General features: G+C 30.7%; 1 protein-coding gene across 1 annotated transcript; it reads left to right on the top strand.

Moving 5' to 3' along the window:
• The first annotated feature begins 139 nt into the window (after window positions 1-139).
• On the top strand, window positions 140-25710 carry LOC127738864 (receptor-type tyrosine-protein phosphatase kappa-like). The gene is made up of 17 exons (XM_052250321.1): window positions 140-206; window positions 2611-2819; window positions 4285-4372; window positions 5877-5935; window positions 8613-8649; window positions 10166-10263; window positions 11203-11328; window positions 12765-12913; window positions 15693-15828; window positions 16112-16261; window positions 16769-16868; window positions 18604-18677; window positions 20211-20342; window positions 21367-21498; window positions 22786-22937; window positions 23134-23269; window positions 25607-25710. Exons 1-17 carry the CDS (start codon window positions 140-142, stop codon window positions 25679-25681), a joined length of 1920 nt encoding a protein of 639 aa, XP_052106281.1. The 3' UTR covers window positions 25682-25710.
• The last annotated feature ends 1871 nt before the right edge of the window (window positions 25711-27581 follow it).

Genomic DNA, 27581 nt, shown 5'->3' on the forward strand with positions numbered 1-27581 from the left:
AAGATGCTTTGCAATCACTGCCATCATGTTAGGTAATACATATAGAAAATCCCTTTATTTACAATAACTGGTAACTGTTTTAATATTTTGAACCTTTTATAATTATAGACGAAAAGTTCCGCAGAAGAACAAAGACGAAATGCGGTACAAAGAATCTACATTAGAACTGAATAACAGTAATATCTATTCTCAGGTTGAGGAAAGAGGTAAGATAACATCATATTAATTGTCATAATCAAGTCGGTTTTCCTTCCAGCCTGTTGACATTTTATATTTCAAGATTATATGCAAATGTAAGAACTATACAATAAAATACAATGGAGTGACTAAATTAAATTTAAGTGCAAATATTTTTGTATTCTTGGCTTTCATTTTTGCTTATGTGCTTTGTCTATAGAGTGTCGACATGCTATTTTGTTTTTCTTTGTTGACTAAGTGTTTGTTATATAGTGATTCAGATTATAACACAATTTTGACTGCTGTACCCAAATTTTTTTATATTTTTACCTTTTATGTCTGTTTGTGTTTCTCACACATTGTTGTCAATATGATGGAATGTTATGCGACTGTTTTACAAGTGAGAGGTTTAGCTAGCTATAAAACCAGATTTAATCCCCCATTTTCTACATAAGGAAATGTCTGTACTAATTCAGGAATATGACAGATGTTGTCAATTCGTTTGATGTGTTTGAGCTTTTAATTTTGAATTTGACACTTTCTCTTAATAGATAGAGATAAGATTTATTTTATTAAAATGTCACCATCCATCACAGTATCTATATATATATATACATGAAGTCATAAGAACCTAACATTTAGTAAAAGGATGCCAGCCGAAAACCACTTATGCGACACTATCATTAAATCAAATATCTAATACATATACAAAATGACAACTTTTTTACATGTAAAAAGTATTTCGTAAATAAAACAAAACATACATATATATTTTTTAGATTACAACATGTTTTCGTCGGTAAAACATAGAATAAAGGGAACTAGATAAAACAAAGAGGAACCATATTCTCATTATACATAAGATAACGCATAAATAATCAAAATCAACATTTAAAAGACAGGCTTTGGCATATAAATCATGTCTGATATCAGAGTAAGAACAACAATTAAAAAGAAAGTGCTTCTTATCTTCAATTTGGCCACTATAACAAAAAATATACAAACGATCTTGTAGAGGTTCTGGTGGTCTAGCATATCGACCTGTTTCAACTTTAACTTGTAACGAACCAGCTCTGAAAAGTGACGTTGGTGGCATCTTCTATTAACAAACTTTAGATAAGGCTCCGTACCAATACAAGTTTTAAACAATCTATCAAATCTTAGTTTATTACCATTCACATTATTTTTATCATGCCATAACTCCAGGTACCAAGATTCTTTTTCAAACGTTTGTATAGAATCCCATAAATTACTCAAATTGATTTCATCTTCTACATTTTCAATCACATTATATTTAGGAGCTAACTGTAAAACTCTATAATCCCACGACGATTTTCTTCTAATCGCCCAGGTATGAACCGTTTTACATATTATACTGGTATTGTCACACTTAAGACGATTCCATAGTTTGAATATTTCAACTTTTAAGAGAGCATCACCTGATAAAAAAAACCCATATCACTTCTAGCAGCTAAATTGCTGCTTCTCTTGCTTAAGCCTAAGAAAAATTTACAAGCATTGTTTTGCAAACTATTTATATAGTTATGTATATTAATTTCTCATACACCAGAAGCATATGTAAAAATGATTTTGACTAAAGAGTCATATAGTTTTGTAAATACATCAAATTCATACCACCAGTTTTACAAAACTTTACTTTAATAACACCAAGAGCTCTATTACCTGATTTATACAATTCTTTGGCAATTATTGAATAATCCGAAAATTTATTCAAAAGAACACCAAGATATTTATAACAAGATGCAAAATCAAGACATAGTTCACCACATTTGAACTGAAAATTACTTCTTTGTATAGATTTATTTCTAAAATGAACAATTTTGGTTATGTTTTTATTTAAAGTCAATCTCCACTTTTCACACCACTTGTTTAAAATGTCCAACTATTCTCTGCATCAGTTGCTATCAATCCAATGTCATCAGCGTATAATAACATTGAAACCATTATGTCATCTATTTGAATACTACAATTTGCTTCTTTAATATCTGAAACTAAATCATTTACATTCTAGATTTTAGATGTCAGGGCTGATATGCATAAAACGTCTAAGGTAAAGATTTGTTCCGAACGAACGAATTTTTCTACATGTCCAACGATGAATTAGTACAACGATTGGATATCTTAACTTAAGTGGTTTAATGCATATCAGCCCAGCAGACCACCGATTCACCCACGCTAATTTAGGTCGTAAAAGAAGCCCTTCCTTGGATCAAATAGTGCTTTTATGTCATTGTTTACTAAAACTAACAAACTAATTTGCATAAATGAAACTTTTGATGAAATAGTATTATATTTAGATCATTTTGAGCCAAAATTCACTTGTGCATGCTTTTCCGTTAAAAATCAAGGATAGATAAGTTATTTTAATATTAATTTCATTATTTTAATATTAATTTCATTATTTTATTTAAGAGACCAAATCATACATTGAAAAACCAGTGGTGGAAAGTCATACAAAAAATGTTTATTACAACGAGGTAAAGGAAGATAACGAAACTGGTGGTTATTATGCATTCAGTGTCGGCTCACAGCTACCAAAGGATGCCATTGAAGTCAAAAACTTTTATGAATATGTTGAGAAGAGAAGAGGTAAAGAAGGGGATATACTAAAAGAATTTCTTGTGAGTATTTTACAAATTATGCATTGCATTCTACTCAGTACATCACCATTGATAGAACGTTGAGACTATAATAGTGTAACAAGTTTACCTATAGATCGTATGCACCTACTGCTGAACATATTAACATGCGCATATATGTGTGTCTTTGCTTCGATAAAAATTTCGAATACCGTGTCCTGCTAACGAATGCAAAACTTTTCTCCACGAAAACACATTTTCCATATATAATCTGTGTCGGAATAATTTTGATCGTTTTTCCTTGATGCTTTTAGTTTATTTTGATTAGCTGTTAGAACAGTCGTATACAAGCTTTTGACGTCAACACTCGTGAACTGTGAAGATTTGTGCCTCGGAAACTTGTACAGTTATAATGATAATAACAATTTTTTTAAAAAACCAATGCTTGATAATGATTTTTTTTATAAACTGGTTACTCATCAACTTGGCCTCATTGCTTTCATTAAAATAATCAAGATGACACTTCAACAAATTTGACAATTGTATTTGGTGAAGAATCGGTTTACTTTTAAAAATACAAAAAAGTATTTGTCGGACTGAATGATAAAATGAAGTTTTTTTGTCAACACTTGTCAATACAGTCTTTTTGCTCTGTCCAATAAATCCGTTTCCGAATAATATTGATGTTATCATATATGATTTCAACATATTTCATGGGACACAGTGAAGACAAGAAATTGCGAAGATTTGTGTTATAATGGTAGTTTTTTGTTTGTATGATGTCCCGCCTATGATAGTAGGAGAAGCATTATGTTTTCGATCTGTGTGTTCACCTGTCAGTTATTCCGTTAATCCGTTTGTTTATCTGTTAGTTCATCCCAAATCATTTTCAATTGTTTTTGTTCATTTTCATTACACTTGGTAGATACCGATGCTTGTGGACTATAAGTTACTAAGCGTATCATCAGCTCATTAATCAGTGCTTTGGTACTGACATGATTATAGCATAACTTTAATTGTAATTATGAAATTATTAAAAAAAACTAAGGTTTCAATTTCTGTCAGGCAAAGAAGTCCACTTAAGATGGATTTGGCTGTTTTCCTAATGTTTCTTTTGGTCATATCGCTTTTCACTATATTTTAAAAAGAAAACATGTTGTAATCTAGAAGTATTGTTTTATTTACGAAATACCTTTTACATGTAAAATTGTTGTCTTTTGTATGTATCATATGTCTGTATTAATGATACTGTCTGATAATTCGTTTTCGGTTGGCATCCTCTTACTTGATGATAGGTTCTTATGACTTGTGACAGTTTAATAAAATAAACTATTTATCTTTGTATCTGTTTCGGTGTTTCCTTAGGCTTTGAAAGTTCTTATTATACCGAAGGTAAATCCAGAGAAAGCGTCGGAAGCTCTTTAGAATAATTATGTGATGAAACATAATCATTTGTCGGTGGTTTTGTGTCAATTCTTTTAAGTATCATCTTTAATATGTTTTCCAGATGCTTAAAGGTGGACTACAAAAACCTACTGACGCAGCATTAAAACCAGGGAATCGACTGAAAAACAAATATAAAGATATGTATGCATGTGAGTTTGTTAGATTTATTGAATTGATTATAAGAAATCATTCACTAAAACTCGGCACACCTCTTTTTCTAAGTAAGTGACATACTTTTTTTTAACGAAAGAGGGTTAGATTTATGGGGATAATTGTGACCAGTATTGCATTTATGTCTGAGCACAAAAAATGGCAAAATCTTTAAATAGTAATTCTTAAGGCGGAATGTCGTATGTGATCAAGTATCATAGATGATTTTAAAAGGTACGAATATACTAAATAACCCAGGATTTAAAAACAATAAATCGAAGAATAACAGACGACACCATTGTCAAAAGTGCAAAAATTAAAAGACAAACAACATACAAACCACCAAACAAAAAACAAAAGACTTTATTCCGGTCGTGAAATCGTTACAGTCTGTTAGTCGGTCATATTTAGTGTTAAATGTAAAACTTCTAGAAAAGAGTCAACGATCTTTCTTACGAGGGCTCTGGCTCGTTATGAAAACCCAAACATATTTGTATGTTACAATTATGCTATATAATGGTAACTTATTCGGGATAAAAGATAAACAAGACTAAATAAAAGATACCAAAATGGATAAAAAGAGACTAAAACAGAAAAAGAAAACAAAAGCAAAAGCAAAACAAAGCCATTTAGAACTTAAGTGGGCTGTTCAACTCAAGTGCTCCGAAACGGTAAGTAGTCTCATCTAATGGCATCTGTCGTGTTGCTCATTCAAAGTAGGAAACCTGATGACAAGTCGATTCTGGATTATTAGGGTACATTGTAAACTTGTTCGCAAAAGGCTTATGTAAGTATGATAGTTATAGATTATTTATGTTTTTTTAAACGAGATGCATTTTCTCGTTCTCATCTCATCGAAGGGCGATAGCCCTGAGATGAAATGAGAATGAGAAAATGCATTGAGTTTAAAAAAACATAAATAATCTATGTTTCACTATTATGTGCATTTTCGAATATTATTTAATACAAATTACAGCAAAAATATATCTAATACGATAAGAATGCATTTTCTTTTTTGGTACTTTTTTTTTCGCGCAGATTTATTTGATATATATTTAGTCACACAACGATTTTCATTCATATTTGAACTGATCAGCCGGTGTGTTCAAAGATTGCGAACACCATACAATACATGCAAACAGACAGACAAACATTTGTGGCAGATTAATGAAAAAATTGACATTTTTTGTTGTTGTTAAAAACCTGATTTAAATACTTTTATAAACTTCAAGTTAATTTATAAGTGAAATTCACGTTGCATCGCAGTCATCCGATAACGTTTTTCTTTTATAGTTCTGGCTAAACTTTTCTGATTGATCGACACTCTAGCGCGTGGATATGGATTAATACGCTGTTGCTAAGGACCTTAGAAACTAGTGATAATTTTCATTCTCAAGCGAGTCAAGTGAGAATGAAAATTATCACATAAAAAGATCAAAGGAAAAATACACATAAAAGCGATAATTATCATTATAGACAGTAATAGTTCTTATTATGTTACAGATGATGAAACACGGGTTATACTTGACAACTCGAGTTATATAAATGCATCTTTCATTCAGGTAAGTCGATTTGAGGTTTTCAGGATATTTTTAATTACAAGTGTCTAACAACAAAGATTCAAACCATAATTAATATAAATTAAACTATTTTTTGTTTCAAATATGACAGCATTACATATTTCATAATGAAATGATTTCAAAACTATTGTTTGAACACTTATCAACATTTAAAATTTTTCTTATACTACAAAAATAGAGACTTCTTTCTTGAAATAATTGATACAGGCAATTCCTATTATACTGCTACATATACTATATGTAGAACTAACATTTGCCACATAATGGCTAAAATGTATTTCATTACTGCAGTTCAATCTGTGGTTGTGTCACAACTTATACATTATGTTATAAATGACTTCACGTCCAAATATTATAAATTGATGAAAAACGTATATGTAGATGAGGGGAAATTGTTATTGACTAAGCTGAATCATTTAAACATGCAAGTGATAAGGGGTTTTTAAATAGACGCTGCTGACATTTGAATAATTGCAAACATGAACCCGGTTGGAATTATAATTTAAATCAGAAACTATATGTTGTTGGATTTCTGTTAGTTTAATGAAAAAGGATATGGTCAATTTCCAATGTTTTCTATTTTCGAGCAGCATATTGTTAACAAATTGTAAACAGCAAATAATATTTATTTTTCTAGCTATATTGGGAACTTTTAAGGCCGTGCATAGTTCCTGCAATGCGCAGATAATCCTTTCTTTTATGAAATTGTCAGGAAATTTTTATTTGAATATGAAGCAATACGAATGAGAATACTGCACGCAATCATCACGCACTATTACCCCTTTCATGTTCAGTGATTTATGACATTTTCCACCCGAAATTACTCTCTCAAAGTTAAATGGAGAAAGAATTTAAAGAAATGTTCATACAAGCGCCATATAAAACTCATATGAAAGATACTCGATTGAATATTTCAGAAGAAAATTAAATATAAGGACATTTTTTTTCTTTTGTCATATGGTGTCTATCAGAATGTCATTTGACTTGCATGGGGCAAATAAAACGTGAAACAGATAATATTCCGAGGAAAAAACAGTTGCAGATGCTTTGAGACATTTATTGAATCAGCAATTATAATTTGATTTAGTGGTGCGCCTTTCGAAAAAAGCAAGAAGGGGAAGCAATTAGACTCAAACATTCATAAAAATAACATAAATTCCCCTTAACATCACTTGGGCATCTATTCAGTTGTATTTTTGAAATTCAAATTTAAAGTAAAGTTATATTTAGCAAATGAAATCATTTTACCCTGAGCTACGAATCCACGATCCCTGCTTGAGTTGATTCATCTTACCGCTAAGAACATATTTCAGATTCCTTTTTCATAGGAATTAATTGTAAAAATGATATATTTTTGTTGCACATTCCTTGATTTTTCGCATATATAGGGAGTGATAACACTTTAGTCTGCGTATTTGATTTGACACCCACAATGTACCTTCATTTGAACGGTCGTCCTGAACGAGCTTGAAATATTTTCTACTGGACGTTAAGCAAACAACAAACAATCAATCATTTAAAGGAATTGTTTTTCAACGTTTGATTGACAATAATCAAGCACTGAACAAACTGCCCATTATAATTTTGATGACTTTTAAGGTTTTTATTTAAAACACTCAGTAAGAAATTAACACGAACATGGAGAGCATTTTGTGTTTGTCCTGATACACTGATACACTAGGTATCATAATAGTTTACTTATGTACAAGTTATAATTATAATTTTAACAATATCCTTCTGAAACACACGCACTAGTAATTAAAATAGAAATATTCTCCCCAAAATCAGTTGCTTACTTTACACAATTCTTTACAATACATTGTGAAAATATTATATAAGATATATTTTAGGTTAAAAGCAACTATATGCACAAGAAGAAAAACCATGGTTATAAAAAACAAAAAATTACACCATTACTAACACAATTCTATATTAATATTCTTGTAATGGTAAGAAAATACATCAAATAACACTATTACAAACTTAATCCCAATTTCATATTGTATTTTTTGAAATTTACCTGTTGCGTCATTTTTTGTGGCGTTGCTCCATTCGTGTGACGAACAGTTCATTATTCTATTTTGCTGTATTTGTGTTCTGTCGTAAATTAATTTTAGGTGTTCGCTGTTATTCTGTGGTTTACATGTTGAAACAGACTATAATATTATTTATTTATGTATTTCTCTGTCCTGAATGTTCTCGCATTTATTTGTACTTTATTCCTGTCACGTAATGTTGTCATTTTAGCGGTATTTTTAACATTGCTATATAAGCGGGAGGTTTGGCATCACATAGTCCGTTTTTATGTATGTTGGCCTTTGTTTTTGTAGCAGTTCAGTGTTTCTGTTGTACCGTTTTGTTTCCTCTTATAGTTGACTTGTTTTCCTCAGTTTTGGTTTGTGACCCGGATTTGTTTCAGTTAAATCGATTTATGACTATTGAACAGCGGTATACTACTATTGCCTTTATTTATATTAACTCAATATGAGGCGAATCTTCACTAAACAGTAAATCATAGAAGTTATAGGCACGTAGAATTACACTGCTAATGTTCAGAGTATTTATTTCAGACCTTATCACAACATGCTTTCGTTATTTATAGATTAGGATCTAAACAATATGTTTCAATCGCAAAAAAAATATGTTTTACCAATTTTAGGGATATGGACAAGTTCGAAAATATATAGCTGCACAAGGTAAGAAGATTAAATGATATCAGACAAAGCTACACATTGCTAGGTAAACTCAAATTGCGACAGTGAAATCTACGTTTTACGATCGCCAAGCTTAAAATGCAATACAGTTATCTCCTAATTAATGTTGTTGAAATGTATATACCACGTTAATTAAATTTGGCATTCCAAGTGGTTGTAAACGTAAAAGCGCGTCTAGCGTACACAATAGTAAGCCTGATATCATTGATAATTTTTATAGCCGCTTGGTCGATGCCACTGCTTGTGGACATTTCGTTCTTGATGGTACCAATAGCAAAGAATAGCAAAGTAGTTTCCACCTTTGCGTTCCATGAAATATCTTTTAAAACGAATTAAAATTCGTCAAAGCAAGACGTTGGAATTTTAAAAAAAATTGATAGATGCACGACGACTACGACGATGACGAATGTTTACAAATTACTGCGGCTGTGCGAAGCAATTAGTATCAGTAGATATACACGCCATCTTATTATTACTAAACAAAAAGAATGTTCTGATTTTTTGTTCATTGGTGTGGCTAAGATTCTATTGGATTGAATTAATACAATTTGTCACGTCAGGATGGAGAGAAGAAAACTATTTACGGATGGTCTAACAGTATGAGTATTCGATACCCTTGTCGATTAATATGTTTCTAAGGGAAACGTTTTCATGGATCAGCGCTGGTAGTCAAAATTGATATATTCATTATTATCCATACCATTTGCTTTAATATGTTTACACGATTATATTTATGCATGTTATTTGCTATTTATGATGTGATGGTGTTAATATTATATCATCAGTTCTTATATATGGTATACGAAATGATAGCCCTGGTCAATGATACGTTTCTCGAACTCGACCAATAGTACATCAGATATTTATTTGTAAAACTATCACAATATCATTTACAAAGTATGGATCTAAAACGGCAGTTTAACAAACAGTACAACATAAAACCAACATGCAAGTATATAACGTCAGCACTAGTTGTAAACTGCAGAACATGGCAAACAAGCGTTAATTTATGGGTTACTTTCGCTGTGTACTTAAGTTGGTGATAAAGTTGATACCTGTTAAACACATGGAGTTTAAGTGACAACAAAAATTAATGGTTACACATAATTTAGAGACTTGTATCGCTCTAAAATACAAGAGGTTTAAGTTGTTTTAAAACGATTTTATAGTAAATGGACTTTTTGCAAATTGCAAATGTTATAAATTAAGACATACAACTGTAAGTCAAGCTTGACTTGCTTCGACTTTTCTGGGGTTTAATTAACTAGGTAATTAACAAATTGTTATTATATTTTAATAAGAAGAGTGTCAAAATTTGAAGTCGTGTGGCACTAGAATATGGGTGCAAATGGGCCATTTTGGTGAAATCCCGGGTTATCATTGACCCGGACGGGTATTGAAAAATCCAGCATATTTAGCTTGTAAATTCATGGGTCACACCCGTAAAATACGGATCAGTTGACAGGTATATTATCAAAACTCAGGAAATTTATTACAGGTCCTCTAGATAAAACTGTTGATGATTTTTGGAGAATGGTTTGGCAATATGACTGTGGTAAAATTGTGATGCTGACGAATGTGTTCGAAAATGGGAAGGTAATTAAAACAAAATAATTTCTTTTCGATTATATCAGTGTCTTCGCTATTTAACGCAATTAAAAAAAAAACATAGCAATTAAAAAAAAAAAAAACAAGTTCGAGACAGACAACACCATGACCAAAAGAAAAAAAAAGAATAAAACAAAAAAAATCTCTTGAGGTCCGCTATTGACTTTCGGTGTGTTGCCTACGCTTAAGTACGTTAACAAGTCATATATACCAGAGTAACGGCATCATACAACAGTCTGAGAGAAATTGTAAATTTCACTTGTTTAACCATAATACATCACCAAATTCTTTAAAAAATGTTTATACTCTTACCCTTAGCTTTGACTTAATGTGTAATCCTGCTATTATATAACTTTAATGATGACGAATGTTAGATAAGACTGTGGTTTAAAACATCACTAATATTTCAAAATGGAAAAAACATAGAAAATATAAAAGAACATGAACCTCTTTAAAACATACCTTGGTCCGGTAATCAGGAGCTAAGCTGTTCATTTTTCACTTGTAACAAAGTTACACTCAATGCAAGTATAAATATAGAGATAAAAAAACATTGATGATATTATAACGGAGATAGAGAACAAAGCTAATGTAACGTCCAGAAGAACTTTAATGTTTCATTTATAACACCTACTTTTCTTGATTATTATGACGTTCGTATAACGTTTCTTTAAGTTATCTTCAGAACCGAAGTATATACTAGATTGAATTGACTATAATTTTATAGTTATTTTTATCATATTACTCTTCATGTGCTTCGGTAAGAAAACATCATTAGATTTCAAATATTTGGCTGTGACCGTTTTTAATGAAGGTAAATCCAGAAAAGCGCTATGGACGCATACAATGTATATACTGTTATTTTCATTCTTTTTCTTGAAGAACAAAACTGCTTTATTTATTTCTGTTTAACTTTTTTAATTTTAGGAAAAATGCATTCAATATTGGCCAGATCATGAACAACAGAAGACATCATACGGACCCATATCTTTACTTTTGGTTAAAGAAGATGTTTATTCAGATTTTACTGTCAGAAGAATAAAACTGCAAAAGGTGCTTATAGAAATAAGTAGTTTGATTTTAAATGTTTGACCAAAAAGACGAAAGATACATGTTTTTAACAAACAATTTGAATAAATACGATAGGTTCAGTATATCGATATGTTTATTTGGGGCCGTAATGAAGAAATTTAGGTGCGATTAACTTGTTCATAGCAATACGGTCATTTTTCTTTAGTTTAATAAATCTCTTTTATCAATTTCTTGGTCTTTAGTTTAATAAAAAAAAATTCAATATCTGGATCTTTAGTGTCTCCTTTTTTTTTATCATCGTTCTTATCGTTGTGTCCAATTGATCTTAGATACATTTATACACTATACCGATTTGTTCCCATATTATGGTGTTTTCATCAACTGAAGGAAAAAAGTAAAGGTCCCTCGTTTTAAAACAAATCTTAAATATATTTATTTGTAAAATCGCGATCGAAAAATATATGACACTAAACACTGTCAAATTAAATTTTAAATGATCGGATCAACAATACGTATATCATGTTCCAGGTTTTATAAAAAAAAAAGGATGTTATAAGATTAGAGTTCTGGAACAACTTAAGCAATTAATTATCAATGGGACAACTATCCAACATAGACCAAAGAATGAGAATGTGAACAACTTTTGCTTAACTCAAAAGAACAGTAAGAAACCCCAAAACAACTAACATAAACACGATAGACAAAAATAACCGATATAAGAGTACTCACGGTTACTGAAAGCTAGTTCAAAGCTAATCACAACAAATAAACAAATCATATTTTCCCATTTGTTCCAGATCGTACAAAACGCGTTCGTATGAATTAACGGTTGTAAATAAAGGTAACAGTAGTATACCGGTGTTCAAAGGTCATACATCGATTGAGAGAAAACATATCCGGGTTCCGAGCTATTCTACATTCATATTGATAGACAATCTATTTAAATGTACAAATTTAACCTGAAACAATATGTTTGGGATCTTTGCTCACTTATAATACCTTCATATGTATCAGGTCTGTGAGCTATGACTTGTAGCTGATTGAAAATTGAAAAAAAAAAGTATTCGGCAAATACAAAGAAATAAGGAAATGACAACGTGTTAATGGTATAGTTTAAAAAAACAAAGCTTTACTTTGTTAACGATAATAAGAATATGGGCGGACATTCAAGGACATAAAGCGTATCACACGGTTTTATAATAACAATATGGATATGTGTCCTATCAATTAGAAATATACGAATAAAACGTTGGATAATGGTACAACAATCAAACGATAAAAATACCCATAATATATATATAGGACAACATATAGTCTCCAACCATAGAAATGTGTTATACAAAAATGCCCAGCTCTAAATCGTTTAAAATTTTTAAAAGTTACGAATAATTAGTATTAAATTGTTACGGTAATTAATTTCAATAAAGTTTGTGTTTTTTTTTTTCTTATGTTGACAGGAAAACGTCACGAAAACTGTTCTTCAGTTCCACTTTACTGCTTGGCCCGACAAAGATGTTCCGAAATATGCTTCATCCTTGGTTCACTTCCGACACAAAGTCAACACCACGAGAACAGTGGCAAAAGGGCCTATGGTTGTTCATTGCAGGTTCAGATATTAAAATGCTTGTTTTTCTCCCTCCAAAATACAGGGTTATGCAATAAGTATTCTTTACCTACAATTTTTGGCTATATAAAAACACCTTTTAAAATACCTTCGAAGGCTTTTATTGTTTCAAACAACGGTCCTTTGTGTTGAAAGCCACATAACTGCCTGCAGTATAGATGTGTATTTAGTCATTATGTGTTCTCCATTTATTGAAATTGATGTTTTTTTTATAAAGTGAACATGTAAAAGACAAGATTGACTTTGAGTTTGGTTGAAAAAAAAGTAAAATCACAAAAATACTGAACTCCGAGGAAAATTCAAAACGGTAAGTCCCTTATCAAATGGCAAAATCAAAAGCACTTACACACCAAAAGAATGCACAACAGCTGTCATATTATAGCAATTTAGCAATTTTCCGGACAAAGAAATGTACTTGTTAAAAAAATGTTGACGTATTTCGTAACGGTATTGCGTAAACAGTAAATATTCAAACATTAGATGTTGCTGGGGTGTACACGTAGAGTTTTATTTACATATAATGTAATCCTTTTAAATCAGTAAAAAGCGTTACTTTTGAATCTTTTTGCTTGTATTCTTGCGTTATTGTGAACTTTAATTTAGTTGCAGCTTAAAAGGTACCAGACGACTTTAACTTCCTGGATATCCAGATAATAACGGCTTTTCTATTTAGATACAAAAAAATTAAAGTAAAAAGTATCTGCTGAAGGTACTCTGGGAAAATAATGCTATTACATAACATCAGGTATATTAATGAGGAAATCACAGGAGTACAATGTATCAAACATGCCGCTAAATATCGCGAATGCTCATGGCAAAACAAGAAGAGAAAAAAAGACGGCTATCAAAAAAACAAAAGTAAAACTTTCCCATGCCTATCCTAAAGTTTACTTGCGGATTTGTCAGCTCATGCTAACTTATGAACAGGACCGCTTTAAGGACGCTACTGTGTATATTTTCATTTAATTCGCCAAAGATTTGCAACCTTTTTTGACATATATTGAGAGAAAAAAAATTAATTGGTAACTAAAGACATAAAAGGCAAATGAAAACACCATGAAATATCCAGTTTCAATCTCAATCCATGTCAACGTAAACTTTAGCACATAGATATAAGAAGATGTGGTATGAGTGGCAATGAGACAACTCTCCACTCAAGTCACAATTTATAAAAGTAAACCATTATAGGTCAAAGTACAGCCTTCAACACGGAGCCTTGGCTCGCACCGAACAGCAATATATTAAGGGACCCAAAAATGACAAGTGTAAAACTATTCAAACCGGAAAACCAACGGTCTAATCTATATAAAAAAAATGAGAAACGCTTATGAACCACATCAACAAACGACAACCATTAAAGATCAGGTTCCTGACTTAGGACAGGTGCATACAAATGCAGTGGGTTTAAACTTTTTTAATAGGCGCCAACCTTCACCCTACCCTAAAACAATAGTGTAACATCACAACATAGAAAGACACAGTATAAAATACCAATTGAAATGGCTTAACTCAATCAAAAGACATATTAACAAAAACAAGTGAACATGCTGTTAATTTCTGTTTCATTTGGTCTTTTGTGGAGAGTTGTCTCATTGGCAATCATATTACATTTTCTTTTTTATATATACACTGAACGAACAAATTTGATCTATGACACAATGTAAATACAAAATTAATAAAACAAAGGGGTTAGATGTAAAACAATATCAGAAAGACAACCATAACCTTGGACAAAATGCCGCCAAATAAAATAACGTACACAGGTAAATAAAAATAATTTTGTTGTAATGTATACATGAATTATGGAAATATTTTGTATTACAAAATAAATAATTTTGTTGTTCATAGTACGAGAACAGAAGTGAAAATGTATCGTCATACTGAACACTTATCAAAGATTGTATGTATTAGAAATAGTGAGACGACATGCATAATTGATTGATTTAGGAAAATACTTAAAATGCTAATTTGATTATTGAACATCGATCGATCAGAAACCATGTTAGATATAAGTTTGAAAACTTTGCAGGAACTAAGGAAAGGATAATTTGAATAAACGGTACATACAAGATCGATAAATATACATTCTGAAAGTGATTCCGTAGTAAAAATAAACAAAATGATCTCAAACATAAATGTGTCATAACTGATCAAATATGAGAGTATGCACACATAACACTTTATACGGTCTGCAAACAGGACGAGGAACAAACATTTTTAAATAAAACTTATAAAAATGATTGAAAAGAGGTGATGTGTTACATTAATTCATGTCTCAAAATCTTGACACATTCATCGCAAAACCAGGAAAATCATTCAAACATGAATAAGAGGAGAAATGAGACAGAAAACCCAAGCCTCAAGTAACTATAATATACAGGTCAACGTACAGCCTTCGGTAATTTTAAAATTATGATAAATTCAGAAAGGCGATTTGGACTCAACAATCTTTAAAAAGGGTGTTGATATACAGCAATTTATTGATATATTTCATTTATCCGCAGATTGATGGGTTATGGATGTCGTTGAAATTTGTTGAATAGTATCTTTGATCAGTTTCAATATAGCAATGAAACACATTAAATACGTCCTGAATGATAATGTAACTAAAATCTATGTTTCCTGATTACCCCTTAAATTTAACTTACACCATTGTTGACTAAAACTAAAATTTGTATGTACTGACATAAATTAAGAATAATGGTTTGAGAAGCAATTCAATTGTTTGAAAATAACAGGAACTATCTTATTGCAATTTCAGTGCAGGGGTAGGTCGTACTGGTACATACATTGCATTGGATTATATAGTAAATGAAGCGAAAGATAGAGACTATGTTGAAGTTTTCCGAAGTGTTGAAATATTAAGAAATCAGAGAGTGAATATGGTACAAACAGCGGTATGTATATTGGAATAAAACAACTTATCATGATATATAAAGAAAGATAATACGATAAACAGCATGCAATCAAAGTTCAAAATGTCAAAAATAAAATGTCGTTCTGTTCATGTAAAATAGGACAGCAAGATGCAATCGTTGTTTCCATTTGGTTGATTCTCTATAACACTAGAAGACTTCCAATCGATAACAAAATTTGGCTTCGAGACCTTAGGGACATAATGATTTACAGGTCTTATTACAGGTTTATATGGTCTAACAAATATTTTCTTTGAAATTATAGAACCAGTACTTGTTCTTGCATGAAGCTGTTCTAGAAGCCCTCATGTGTCCAAACTCGGGAATACCTTGCAGGGATTTTCCGGATAATTATAAAAACATGATGCGATTTGACAACAAAAAGAAAAAGCACAAGCTGCAAATAGAATATGAGGTAAACTACTTCAACTCAAAATGCACTCACATATTTGTACTTTCACACAATAAATCTTTAACATTTTATTTTTAGAAATTGGTTTTAACGAATCTTCTATAACATGCTTAAATTGTATTTTCACCTTTTAAGTCCTAAATATTTAAAAGATATCTAGTTTCTTACTGTGCATGATCAGCTTAAATTGATCATGACAAATTAGTAAAAGTATGCAGTTATTTTAGATATGTATTACTTATCACAGTCATATTACAGTTGATAATGGTTTCAAGTCTGATATTAATAAAATGTCACATCATTTATAAAACGTGCGTAACATTTTCTTAAAAATTAATACCCTCCAAAAAAAGCTCTGATGCCCAAAAAACATCTGCGTGTTGTTTTTACTTATCGTTGCTATCCTAATTAGGTAAGAAATATTATGCGACAGGAGAACAAAGACAACATTACTTTTATTTGAGAAAAGGTAGTGTCTTCCCATAAAAAAACATGTCAGTTTTGTTACAGCTACTGAATTCTATATCAAGTCGGCATGACGAAAAAGTATTTAGTAAGGGCAAATCTGAAGAAAACAGAGGGAAGAACAGATATAGCAATATCATGCCAGGTACATTTATGGAAAAAAATCTTACTTTTTTTATTTTTTACATTTTTTGCATTTTAATATTACATCACCAAAAAGTTACTTCGTTATAGAAACATACTTAAACTTACTTGCGACTCTATTTAGTAATGCACACATTATTTCATGACATAAAACCTTTCTGTATTAGTATTTCTTTTTATCGTCATATCTTTTCTGTTTCTGTCTATGTCAAATTTTCCTTCCGTTTTTAGAACCAAACCTGTAAAAAAATTGTCGACGTCATTCTTTTACCTTTTGAAGTATAGATGCATAATATCCTATCTACTCCACTAATACTCCTCCATAATAATGTATCACCAGTCTGGTTTAACATGGAAAGAGATCGGAACGCAACATATTCAATGAAAAGTATACACGTATATATGTATTTTGTGGACTGTGCACCTTGAACGATTGTCAGGGTTTCATCTTTAAGGGTTCACAAGAATATCATTTCAATCAAAAGTATTACGATTGACATCTGATCCTTAGCATGACAAAGCACAACTGTTTAGAAACTATACTCTTGAGGAAATATAAATTGAAACTTAAAGAACAGCAGCTCTAAAATAATATATATTCATATTTTAATGTTAAGCACATTTTTTTCAAATAGTGAGCATGCATGCAAATTACTTTGACTGTAAAAACTCCATGCATCACTAACATGTAATTGTTCGTATAATGACTTTTTCACTTACATTTCATTCATACTGGTTATTATCTTACTATTTTTTCAATTGAAGATGTTTTATTACCAATTTTAATTATCACGGTCTTCAGCTAGCTTGAAAATTGGTAGAGGAGAATTTAATTTTTTTAACTTTTTATGTCGATGTTATAGAACGATAATATTACTATGATCGCTAAAAGGTACTTGTTACTTCCCTTTGGTAGTCAAAACGTAAACACTGTTGACTTTAAAAGGATCATAAGACAATTTAAGTTGGAGAAACTGAAAAGTGAGCTTAATAAATGTCGTGACGGGATAGCTTATTTTCGGCTAATCTTTTATCAATTTAGTCAAATAAACTTTAATTTAATGTATGTTTGATTGTAAAAAATGAAAAAGAACACTTTATTTATAAGTAGCATGTGTCTGACGCGCTTATCTGGATTTACCTTCATCAGCAAACAGTTGAAGAACTATATATATGACCAAACATGGCCTTAATATAATAGCCAGATCCATTTAAGGTCAACTGTACCTGAGGGAGTTAAAACCTTCGTTTCCTAATAACTTCATAATTTGGAACGAACAATTTTAGATGGTTTGTTAAAAACCATGTTAATATCAAAGAACTAACTACTACTGAGCTGGTATTACCTGCGGAGACTGATAATCCACCAGCAGCGGTATCAATCCAGTGCTGTGAATAATTCAATCAACAATTTACAAATTTCATGCAGTTAAGTTTTTAAAAACTTCATCCCGATAAATTTAATATATAACGTATTGCCATGATTAAAAACAGCAACTACATCATCATTTTATTTTGTTTCGCCAAAATATTTCCTTACTATCTCTTTAATATATGGTAGACTAGCTTCATTAAATTTTCCTATCTGTGTTAGCCCTGGCAGTATATCTATTTTGCTATATTAAGTTATTATTGATAACAAAACCAGATAGTTCCGATGTAGTTCATTGAAATTTCCTAACTTCTTCAAAGAAAGAATGTTAATAATGACCTGTTATCATGATTTTATTTTATAGTTGGATCAGAGATGCCACTGCTATCGACAGCAGTAGATGGACGTAACGAGTATATAAATGCAGTGTTTTTACCCGTAAGGATTTTCTTCTATATAAAAATTCTAAAAACCCTGATAAGATTACACTATAGTTTAACGACTATACAAATAAAACAAAATATGAGTCCTTTTACAGTCCTTGGATGGTGTAAACCTCCCACTAACACCATACACCATGACACCATTCATCATACACCATAACACCATACACCCTGTGCCATTACACCATACACGTTACACCTTTGCTCCATAACACACATAACACCATAATCCAATTTTATTTCAAAGAAATCGTGCGACTACAAAATTATTATTTATTTTAAAAAACGAATTTTGATCACAATATTGTAAATTAATGTATAAAATCTTACACCATTCATTCACACCATTCCCGATCTCACGTTACACCATTACACCATTCCCCTTATACATACACCATAGCACCATACACCTTCTACCATTGCACCATATGCCCTACACCATAACACCATACACGTTTTTTTAGGGAAGTTTACACCATCCAAGGGCTGTACTCCTTTTTATGAACAATTTAATATTAAATTTGAATATTTATATTTAGCTTAATTTGTATTATTTTACTTTGTAAAAGATTTTCAACAAAAATCCTTCTATACGACATTTTTACGATATATTGTCCGCATTTGCTTCAATTTTTTTTTCGTCGTGCAGTCGATTAAAGAATGCTAGAAATTTTCAAACTTGCTAATTCACATCCTGCCATCTTGGTTAGAAATGAAGTCGTTGAAACAACGGAGATATCACCTAGCTTCTTGTAGCGCCTTTTTCACTAAACCAAATAGGGGCGTAAATAAATATTTATCGGACCAGATCGGTTTGTAAAATGAATAGAGCTTAGACTCAAAGCTTAAATATAAATTCTTTTGTGTGTAAAATAGGAAACAATAATTTGAATAAAACCTTACCATGGAGAAAAAGGAGTGCCGATTTAAATCGTGTACAATTGAAACAGTCTTCTTCCGCCTAAAAAGTAGAAGACTATTTTCCTATGTTGTCGTCTTTATTGATTCCTTGTTGGCTTTTCGTATTGCACCAACGGAAATTCGAAACAAACGAATACATAAAAGTTACATTGATTCGTTATTTTTTTTTATTGAGAATTATATCTATCCTTCTGTTGTTTTAATGCTAAGCATATGGAAATTTTAAAGAAAATCTACAGCATTTGCCCTTTTCCAATATTTGACAATAATGTACTTAATAAATACCAGATAACTGCATGCAGTTCTATCAATGATTTCCCTAAAACAAGTTTTAAAATAAAGATATTAGTTAAACAAGTACACATATAGACCTATTCAAATAAACCTTCTAGGGTGTGTAGGAATTTAGACCCATTACGATTGGTTTATTGTAATGGTTAATTAGGAATGTTTGTAAACAATAAATGCTAGCACAACATAAACAAACAAGTGAGTAATATAAGGCCTACAGAAGGGGTCATTAACCTTTAAGTATTAACTTTTCACGTATTTAAACTTGAACGTTGAAACGTGTTTATGCAATATAATGTATTCTTAATCATGACAGGGATACAGAAAGAATAAAACATTTATTGTGACACAAATGCCTATGGAGACGACAGTTGTTGACCTTTGGAGACTGGTGCATGATTACGAAATTCCAACTATTGTCATGCTTAACAAAGATATACAAAAAGGAGTATGTTGTTATATATTTTCGCTTGCCATTAGAACAGATAAGGATGTTTGATAATATTATAATATTTGTTCTTTCAAGTAAACAATACAAAAAAGTAAATATCTACTTATTTACAGGCATGGCTTTGAATTATTGACAAATGATCATTTCGTTTTGTATAGTCCTGGCATATGGCAAGTGAAAAATTCAAAAACTAAAACCATGGAAAAATATAAAATCAATACTTGAATGTTATTTCGTCTCTTGATTTTGACGTTTAACTTGTGGCACCAAATTATAAACCTGGTATCTTTGATGAAATTCTGTTTACATATTTCTGAGATCTTGACGTTACATTAAACTGAAAATGTGTATATCAAAACAAAAAACAATTAATTTCTTGATTTTACTTCTAGTGATTTTTTTACTGGTTTCTTTTTCTCAAATCTACATTGCAAATACCAGTTCATTATCTGGAAAGTTAAAGAGAAGTGAAAAATTCTAAAAGGATATTCAAACTGATAAGTCGAAAACAAATTTACAATGCCATGGCAAAAAGCGAAAAACGACGACAAGACACAACAGTACACAAAACAAAGTATTGAAAGCTAAAAACTAAGCAACACGAACCCCATAAAAAACCGTGGGTGATTTCAGGTGCTCCGAAAGGGTAAGTAAAATTTGATCCTGCTCCACATGTGTCAACCGTAGTTTGGCTCATATAAGTACAAACTCGGTGATAAGTCTTAATTCGGTAGGTCACATTCGACGAAAAGAGGCTGGGATTGTGATTACATAGTGGAACATATCCGTCGTCATCTGTGAATCAAAGGGGTGATTAATATTGGTGTAAACATAAATTCCAGTAGTTGGGATGTTATTTTGAGATTTTGATTGTTTTCAACAATAATCATACAATATCTAACCTGATTATGAAAATTCTTTCATGAACGTTTGGAAATATCACACAAATTGATCACAAATTATCTGTGCAAAACATGGCTCACAAGATTTAATAGCGAACAATGTTGTTTTATAAAATCAGAAATCAACAAATGTATACTGGCCAGAAGGTGATAAAGATGTGACGTTTGGTCCATTTAACATTACAAGAACAAACACCATTTCAAAGAACCTGTATACCTGTTTGGATCTGACATACAAATACAAGAACAAGGTACAGCTAATTTTAAGAAAGTTTATAGACATTTGACTTGTTTTTATAGTTATCGTGTTGATTTAATATTCATTTCTTTTTCCAAAAAGCTGTCAACATAGATATTTTTAGAGTTGGTCATCATTTTAATAATTGTGATTTCAAGTTTTTGTAAAGGAGGATTTCTTCCTTCAAAGAGTTATATTTTCCTTCTTATTATATAGTACATTGTAAAGTAATGCAAAACAGATAGGGAAATAAGTTATGAAAATTAACAATTTTATCGATTCACAGTAGGCAAAGTAATCTACGTTGTTTGCCATTTTGCCCATAACAACAGCGAAAAGCATGTGTATTTAAATATGTAAAGTAACGTCTGTTCAGCCAAAATGGTTCGACATTGAATTGTGTCATTTGACGCAGGGCATTCATATTCTATTTTCCAAAGATGAAAAATGTTCACATTACGAGTTTTTACAGTAACACAGATTTGAGATCACTGATATCAAAATGTTTTAAAAACCTATTATATATCCCAAAAGTCTACTCGAACGGCACATGTTTCGAAAGTTTCCTTCATTATATAAACTCGAGACTAATTATAAGAGAGCAATGAGAATAAATGTTTGAAAGCATTAAAAATGTCTTCAGCAATATAGACAAAAACCGTGTAAGCTCGTCCATTAATTGTTGTGGTAGAAAAAAAATTCTACCGGGAATATTTACAGACAAAAGAATCATTTACATCAAGTAGAGAAGTACTGGCTACTGAGCGGATTTAGTACATTCGGGGTCTAATTGTTCACAACCAGTACAACCGACATAATAGTAGTTAGAAAGCTTACAAATAAGATAATTGGTACTGTTATTAAAGTATCCTGGTTCCAATTGAATATACAAACCAAGGTAAAAACCAAAAATACAGAGGAAATCGCGAACGGGTGCGTTGATGGTGTAAGGGTTTCCTGATATATAAACTGGATCCCTGCGCATATGGCATGCAGCTAAATTTGAAATAAATTTCCTCGACACCAAAAGTTTTGAAAGCTTGAAGTTTGATTTTTTTTTTATTACCTTAATAACATAACCATTCTATATCGTCCCAGTAATTATGTCGATAAAATCAACAAAATTATTAGGACTTAAGATTTTTACTATTTTTGCAATTAATTTGCAAACTATGCAAACTAATGGTAATCATCATATTTACTCCGCCCGTCTTTTTTTAAGCATCTTACTCACTTTGAAAAATATCCTAACACCATCCTATAAATAACCTCTAGCTTTATTTGTAAACTTTTCTTTCAGGAGTTGAGACAAGTAAAATTGTTCCAATCAAAGTTTTGGGAAGAAAACATGATTAATCCTGGATCTGCAAACGACATGTTGTCATTCCTGTCTGCCACAGAAGATGAACATAGTAATAACAGAGGATGTGGACCTGTCCTTGTTCACTGTTTGTACGTAATAATATTCAACATATAATATTATGAATGAAAGACTGGAGGGACTTTTCTACCACGTGGAATGTAATTTTGATATCTAGAGTGCATCAGATATTTTTCATAAATATAGCAAACAAATAAAAACTTTAAACTATACAATTGTTAGGATTCAGAACAAAGTGATTTGAACAAAACAGTTATTTTTTTTTAGAAATGGTTGTGATAAAAGTGGGCTATACTGTGTTTTGGCGACAGTGATAGAACGACTTCGAATAGAACAAGATGTCGATATACAGCACATCATCAAACAGATGAGGAATAGAAGACCTCAGATCATTCCAAACTATGTAAGTATGAATTGCATGTATTTAATAAATTAAATTCAGTTCCAAAAGTAAATACATCTTAACTTTTAAATGACATGACATAAAACGAAAATTAAAGTGACTTTGGTGGTGTATTATGTTTTCGAATTAAACATAATTATTTATCTGCAAAATATTACATTAGATTAAAGGTCATGTTTAAATGAATTTGAATATGAATACAAGGAGGTGTATGGTTTACCTCAATTATACAGCAAACCCAAGAACAAAAACAACCAAAAGACAACTAGTTGACAAAATTATCTTACATTAAAGAATACTTTAATCAAAACCAGGAATTAAATGTCCGAAAGAAGAGGAAGACGGCAAAGGGATATTCAAACTGATAAATCAATGACAAACTGTCAATTCTCTGGCAAAAAACGAAAAAAAAACGATAAAAAAATAACTACCAACAGTATACAAAAATACAACATAGAAAAACTAAAGCCTGAGCAAAATGATTCCCTCCAAAATCCAGTGTTGATATAGGTGCTCAGGAAGGGTAAGGAGATCCTGTTTCACATGTGACATCCGTCGTGTTACTCCTATAAAATATTTTGATGTTATATCAAGTGATATCGCAAGAATACATATAAATATATATTTTAAAAGATGCAAATTTTACAATTATAAAAATGAATAAAAGATTCCCGATTTTATCATGTTTATTGGCAAGCTTTCACACATTCGTTTTTAGCTCACCTGGCCAAAAGCACCAGTTTGAGCTATTGCTATCAATTTGCGTCCGTCGTCTGTACTCATCATCGTCCGTTGTCGTCCGTTAACTTTTACTAAAATCTTCTTCTCTGAAATTACGGGAATTTAACCAATTTTGGCCAAAATCATCATTTGAGTATTTAGTTTTCAAAAATATGTCCGATGATCCCGCCTACCATATAACATGGCTGACATGGCTAAAATATTACATCGAGATGACATGCAAGTTTGAATATTATCTTGAAAACCTCTATAGATAGAAAAAATCTATCTGGGTGTAATAACAATCACAATGTTGAGGTCTACCTACTGTCCATTTATATCACATATGTTAGACGCCTACTTATAGAAGTCATTGCTCTCAAATGACAAACTTTTCCGTTTGATTGTTCTGCAATACATGATCTACAAATTTATCAATTTAGCTGAAATCGTTGGTCGACTACGTATTTGATTTATTGCTCTTTAAATACTTTTTTTTCAAGTTTTATGCGATTTTGCTTATAATCTTGGAAGTTATAATAGATAGATAGAAACTTTAAAAAGTTAAATGATCAGCAAGACAAGATATTTTTTTGTGTGTTATTGTCCATTATTTTGATACTATAACAGAAAAAGAGACACTTTAGATATAAAAAAAGATCCACAGGGGAAAGTCTACAAATAAGTCTACATTTCTCAAATCATTGGTCAAGAAAACGAGAGGCAAAATTAAAAATATACCAAAGGGATGTTCAAATCGAAAACAAAAGTTGGGCGGAATGGTGTCTTTCGTCTTTGGAAATGCTTGTTTATTTGAAAACTATTACATTGGATTCTACATGAAAACAAACGAAAGGCTTCTGACAGATATGTTCAATAACGTTGTTTCTAGTGTAAGTGTTTTTATACTAAGTTTGTCATTCACTTAAAGTGACTTTAGGCTCAAAATTACGTTGGAAGATAAGGAATCATATGAACTTCAGAGATTATAATTTCATTATTTTCCTAACATTGATGTAAGTCATAGACACATTAAATTTTGGAGATTCCTTCTACAAATTCTCACTTGTTAGTGTTATTCCTATAAAAAATGAATTGGAAGTTGTTAAAATATCATATGGCATATTAAACAAAAAAAAATGTATAACAAAAGTATCGAACTCAAAGGTAAATTCAAAAAGGAGAAGTCCATAAAAAACTGACAAAATCAAACGTTATTTATCAACGGAACAAGTGTAAAACAACTATCATATTACTGATTTTTCCGAAGAAAATGGTGGGTTAAACTATAATAGCTAACTAAACCTCCCACTTCTATGACAGTTGTTTATATTTCCGTTATATTGACAAAATTGGGTGACCATTCCAAACAGATGATGATAGGTTAATGTGACAATAATTGGGATCCAGCGGCCAAAACTCTGTAAACATACATCAAAGACATACAACATAAAAAATTCAAGCAAACATACAAATAGATCTTACAAAGACGCCAACAAAAATGGTGCTCTAATATATAGTAAATTTGACAAAGACGCCAACAAAAAGGTAATGAAATGAGACTATTTAGATATATTGTATATGATTTTTTAATACTAAGACTTATTACTTATTCAGGAACAGTTTCAGTTCATATACGAAGCAGTTATAGAATACCTGAAAGAGTTTGAGACGTATTCAAATTTCCAGTGAACTTGAAACATCCCTGTAGATAAACTAACTAGCATACTATTATATATGTATATTAGTTTCTTTCTTTTGTATAAATATGTTTATTTCTTGAAATGATATATGCATATAATGTGAAAGCTTTAAATTATTCATACTATTCTTTATCAATCAGTAGGATGTAGTCAGGTTCTTGCCTTAAATGTCTCATTTGCAATAGTTTCGAAAATATTCAGAAAAGGTATTATGCTGAAAAAGGAGAAGGAACAGTTGATTTCAGGTAACAATTAGGTGTTATTTACTTATTGATTTTGTTTCAAATTTAACGACAATTTACTGTCCAATGTAAGCATATAAATCATTATCCTAGAGAGATAGAAATTATTTCCCTTTTGGGCAAACCACCAAACAAATCGGAGATGCTAGTATCAATCTATTGGGATTTTTACTTTAATGTTAATAGACCAAACATTTTTTTCATATATGTGAACTAAGATAATTTTTCTTATATGTGAACTAAGATAATGCTGCTCGATCCAGAAAGTATCAAGTGGAACATGACTATTTTTCACTTTGGTTTATCATTTACTAAATAGAGAATTGTTATGTATTAAAATGAGTTGTACCTCTGTTTGTTCATGTCAGCAGTCTTATTAGTCTCTGTATATTGAATTAACATGTTCATCGTTTAATTTCAATGCATTTGTATGTCTATATTGATTATTACGTCATAATTCTACATTGGAAAGTTATTTCAGAAACTATGAAAATTGTTCCGACATGACAAAATATTTCTATAGCAATTGAATTTACTACACAAGAGTGAATTTCTAATGTGTATACATGTTTTGTGTTAGCCGTCATTAGCTTGCTTTGCAATATTATTTCTCGGTATTTCTATTATTTATTTTTTTTATTATTACTTATGCTTTTTTATAATATCAAAGATTTTTTGGTAAATTAATGAATTATCTGAAGTTACTCTGTTGAAAAATCTGAACGATTTTAAAACTACTTTGACCACAACCGTATGATGTATTTCTCTTAAAGACCTAACAAAATTGTTTTTTTTTTATAACAAATGATTTACATAGCAGACCTGTCTATGGTTATAGTTCTCTTAGATGCTTGTTTGAATTAAATTAAATTTTCGATAAATTTGCAAATGCCAAAGTATACTTCATTCAAGTTTATAACTAGATGAAATTTCTACTCTTTTCAACCAGAATTTGAATTCCTGTGGCTATTGTCCATGAAATCTGTGAGTCGTTACCATGCAATATAAACTATAATTTGAATGTGTGCAATATATTGTAACACGCTATTTATATCATGCAAACTTATCTCAAATAACTGTTGAATTTTTTTTCATAGTGTGTCGTGAAGATTATATTGTTAAGTTTGATAAAGTTTGAAGTTGATAAATCATATGGTTCTGTTATCTACTATGCAAGATATACCTTTGAGAGTTTTCGTTCGTTTATTTATTTCTTGTTTGCTTGGAAAAATGTATAATACATCTATGAAATAACATATTCTAATACTTTAATGTATGTATTGAAATTTTTAATTCGAACACCTATGTTTTTTTTACCTCTGGCTCCAATAACAAACTCTGACTTCAAGGTAAAAGTGCAAAGAGTAGTGGAAACGTTTCTCCATCTACAATTGTATAGAGTGTAGAATGTAAATGAGTTTATACTTTTTTTTAAATTGCATGCATTATTTCTAAATATATTTCAAAACTTTAGAAAAAAGTTAATAATTAAAATTACGATATTGATATTTGTTTTTTTTTTAATTAAAGGTAATTTCATAACCCAGAAATGTTATATTGGCTAATCAAAAGTGCATAAATCTGATGATTTTCTAAATATCAAATATGATACAAATCATAGTTTATACATTTATAAAATTGATATCA

This window comes from Mytilus californianus, unplaced genomic scaffold (genome assembly GCF_021869535.1).
Source record: "Mytilus californianus isolate M0D057914Y unplaced genomic scaffold, xbMytCali1.0.p SCAF_1, whole genome shotgun sequence".
NCBI lineage: Eukaryota > Metazoa > Mollusca > Bivalvia > Mytilida > Mytilidae > Mytilus > Mytilus californianus.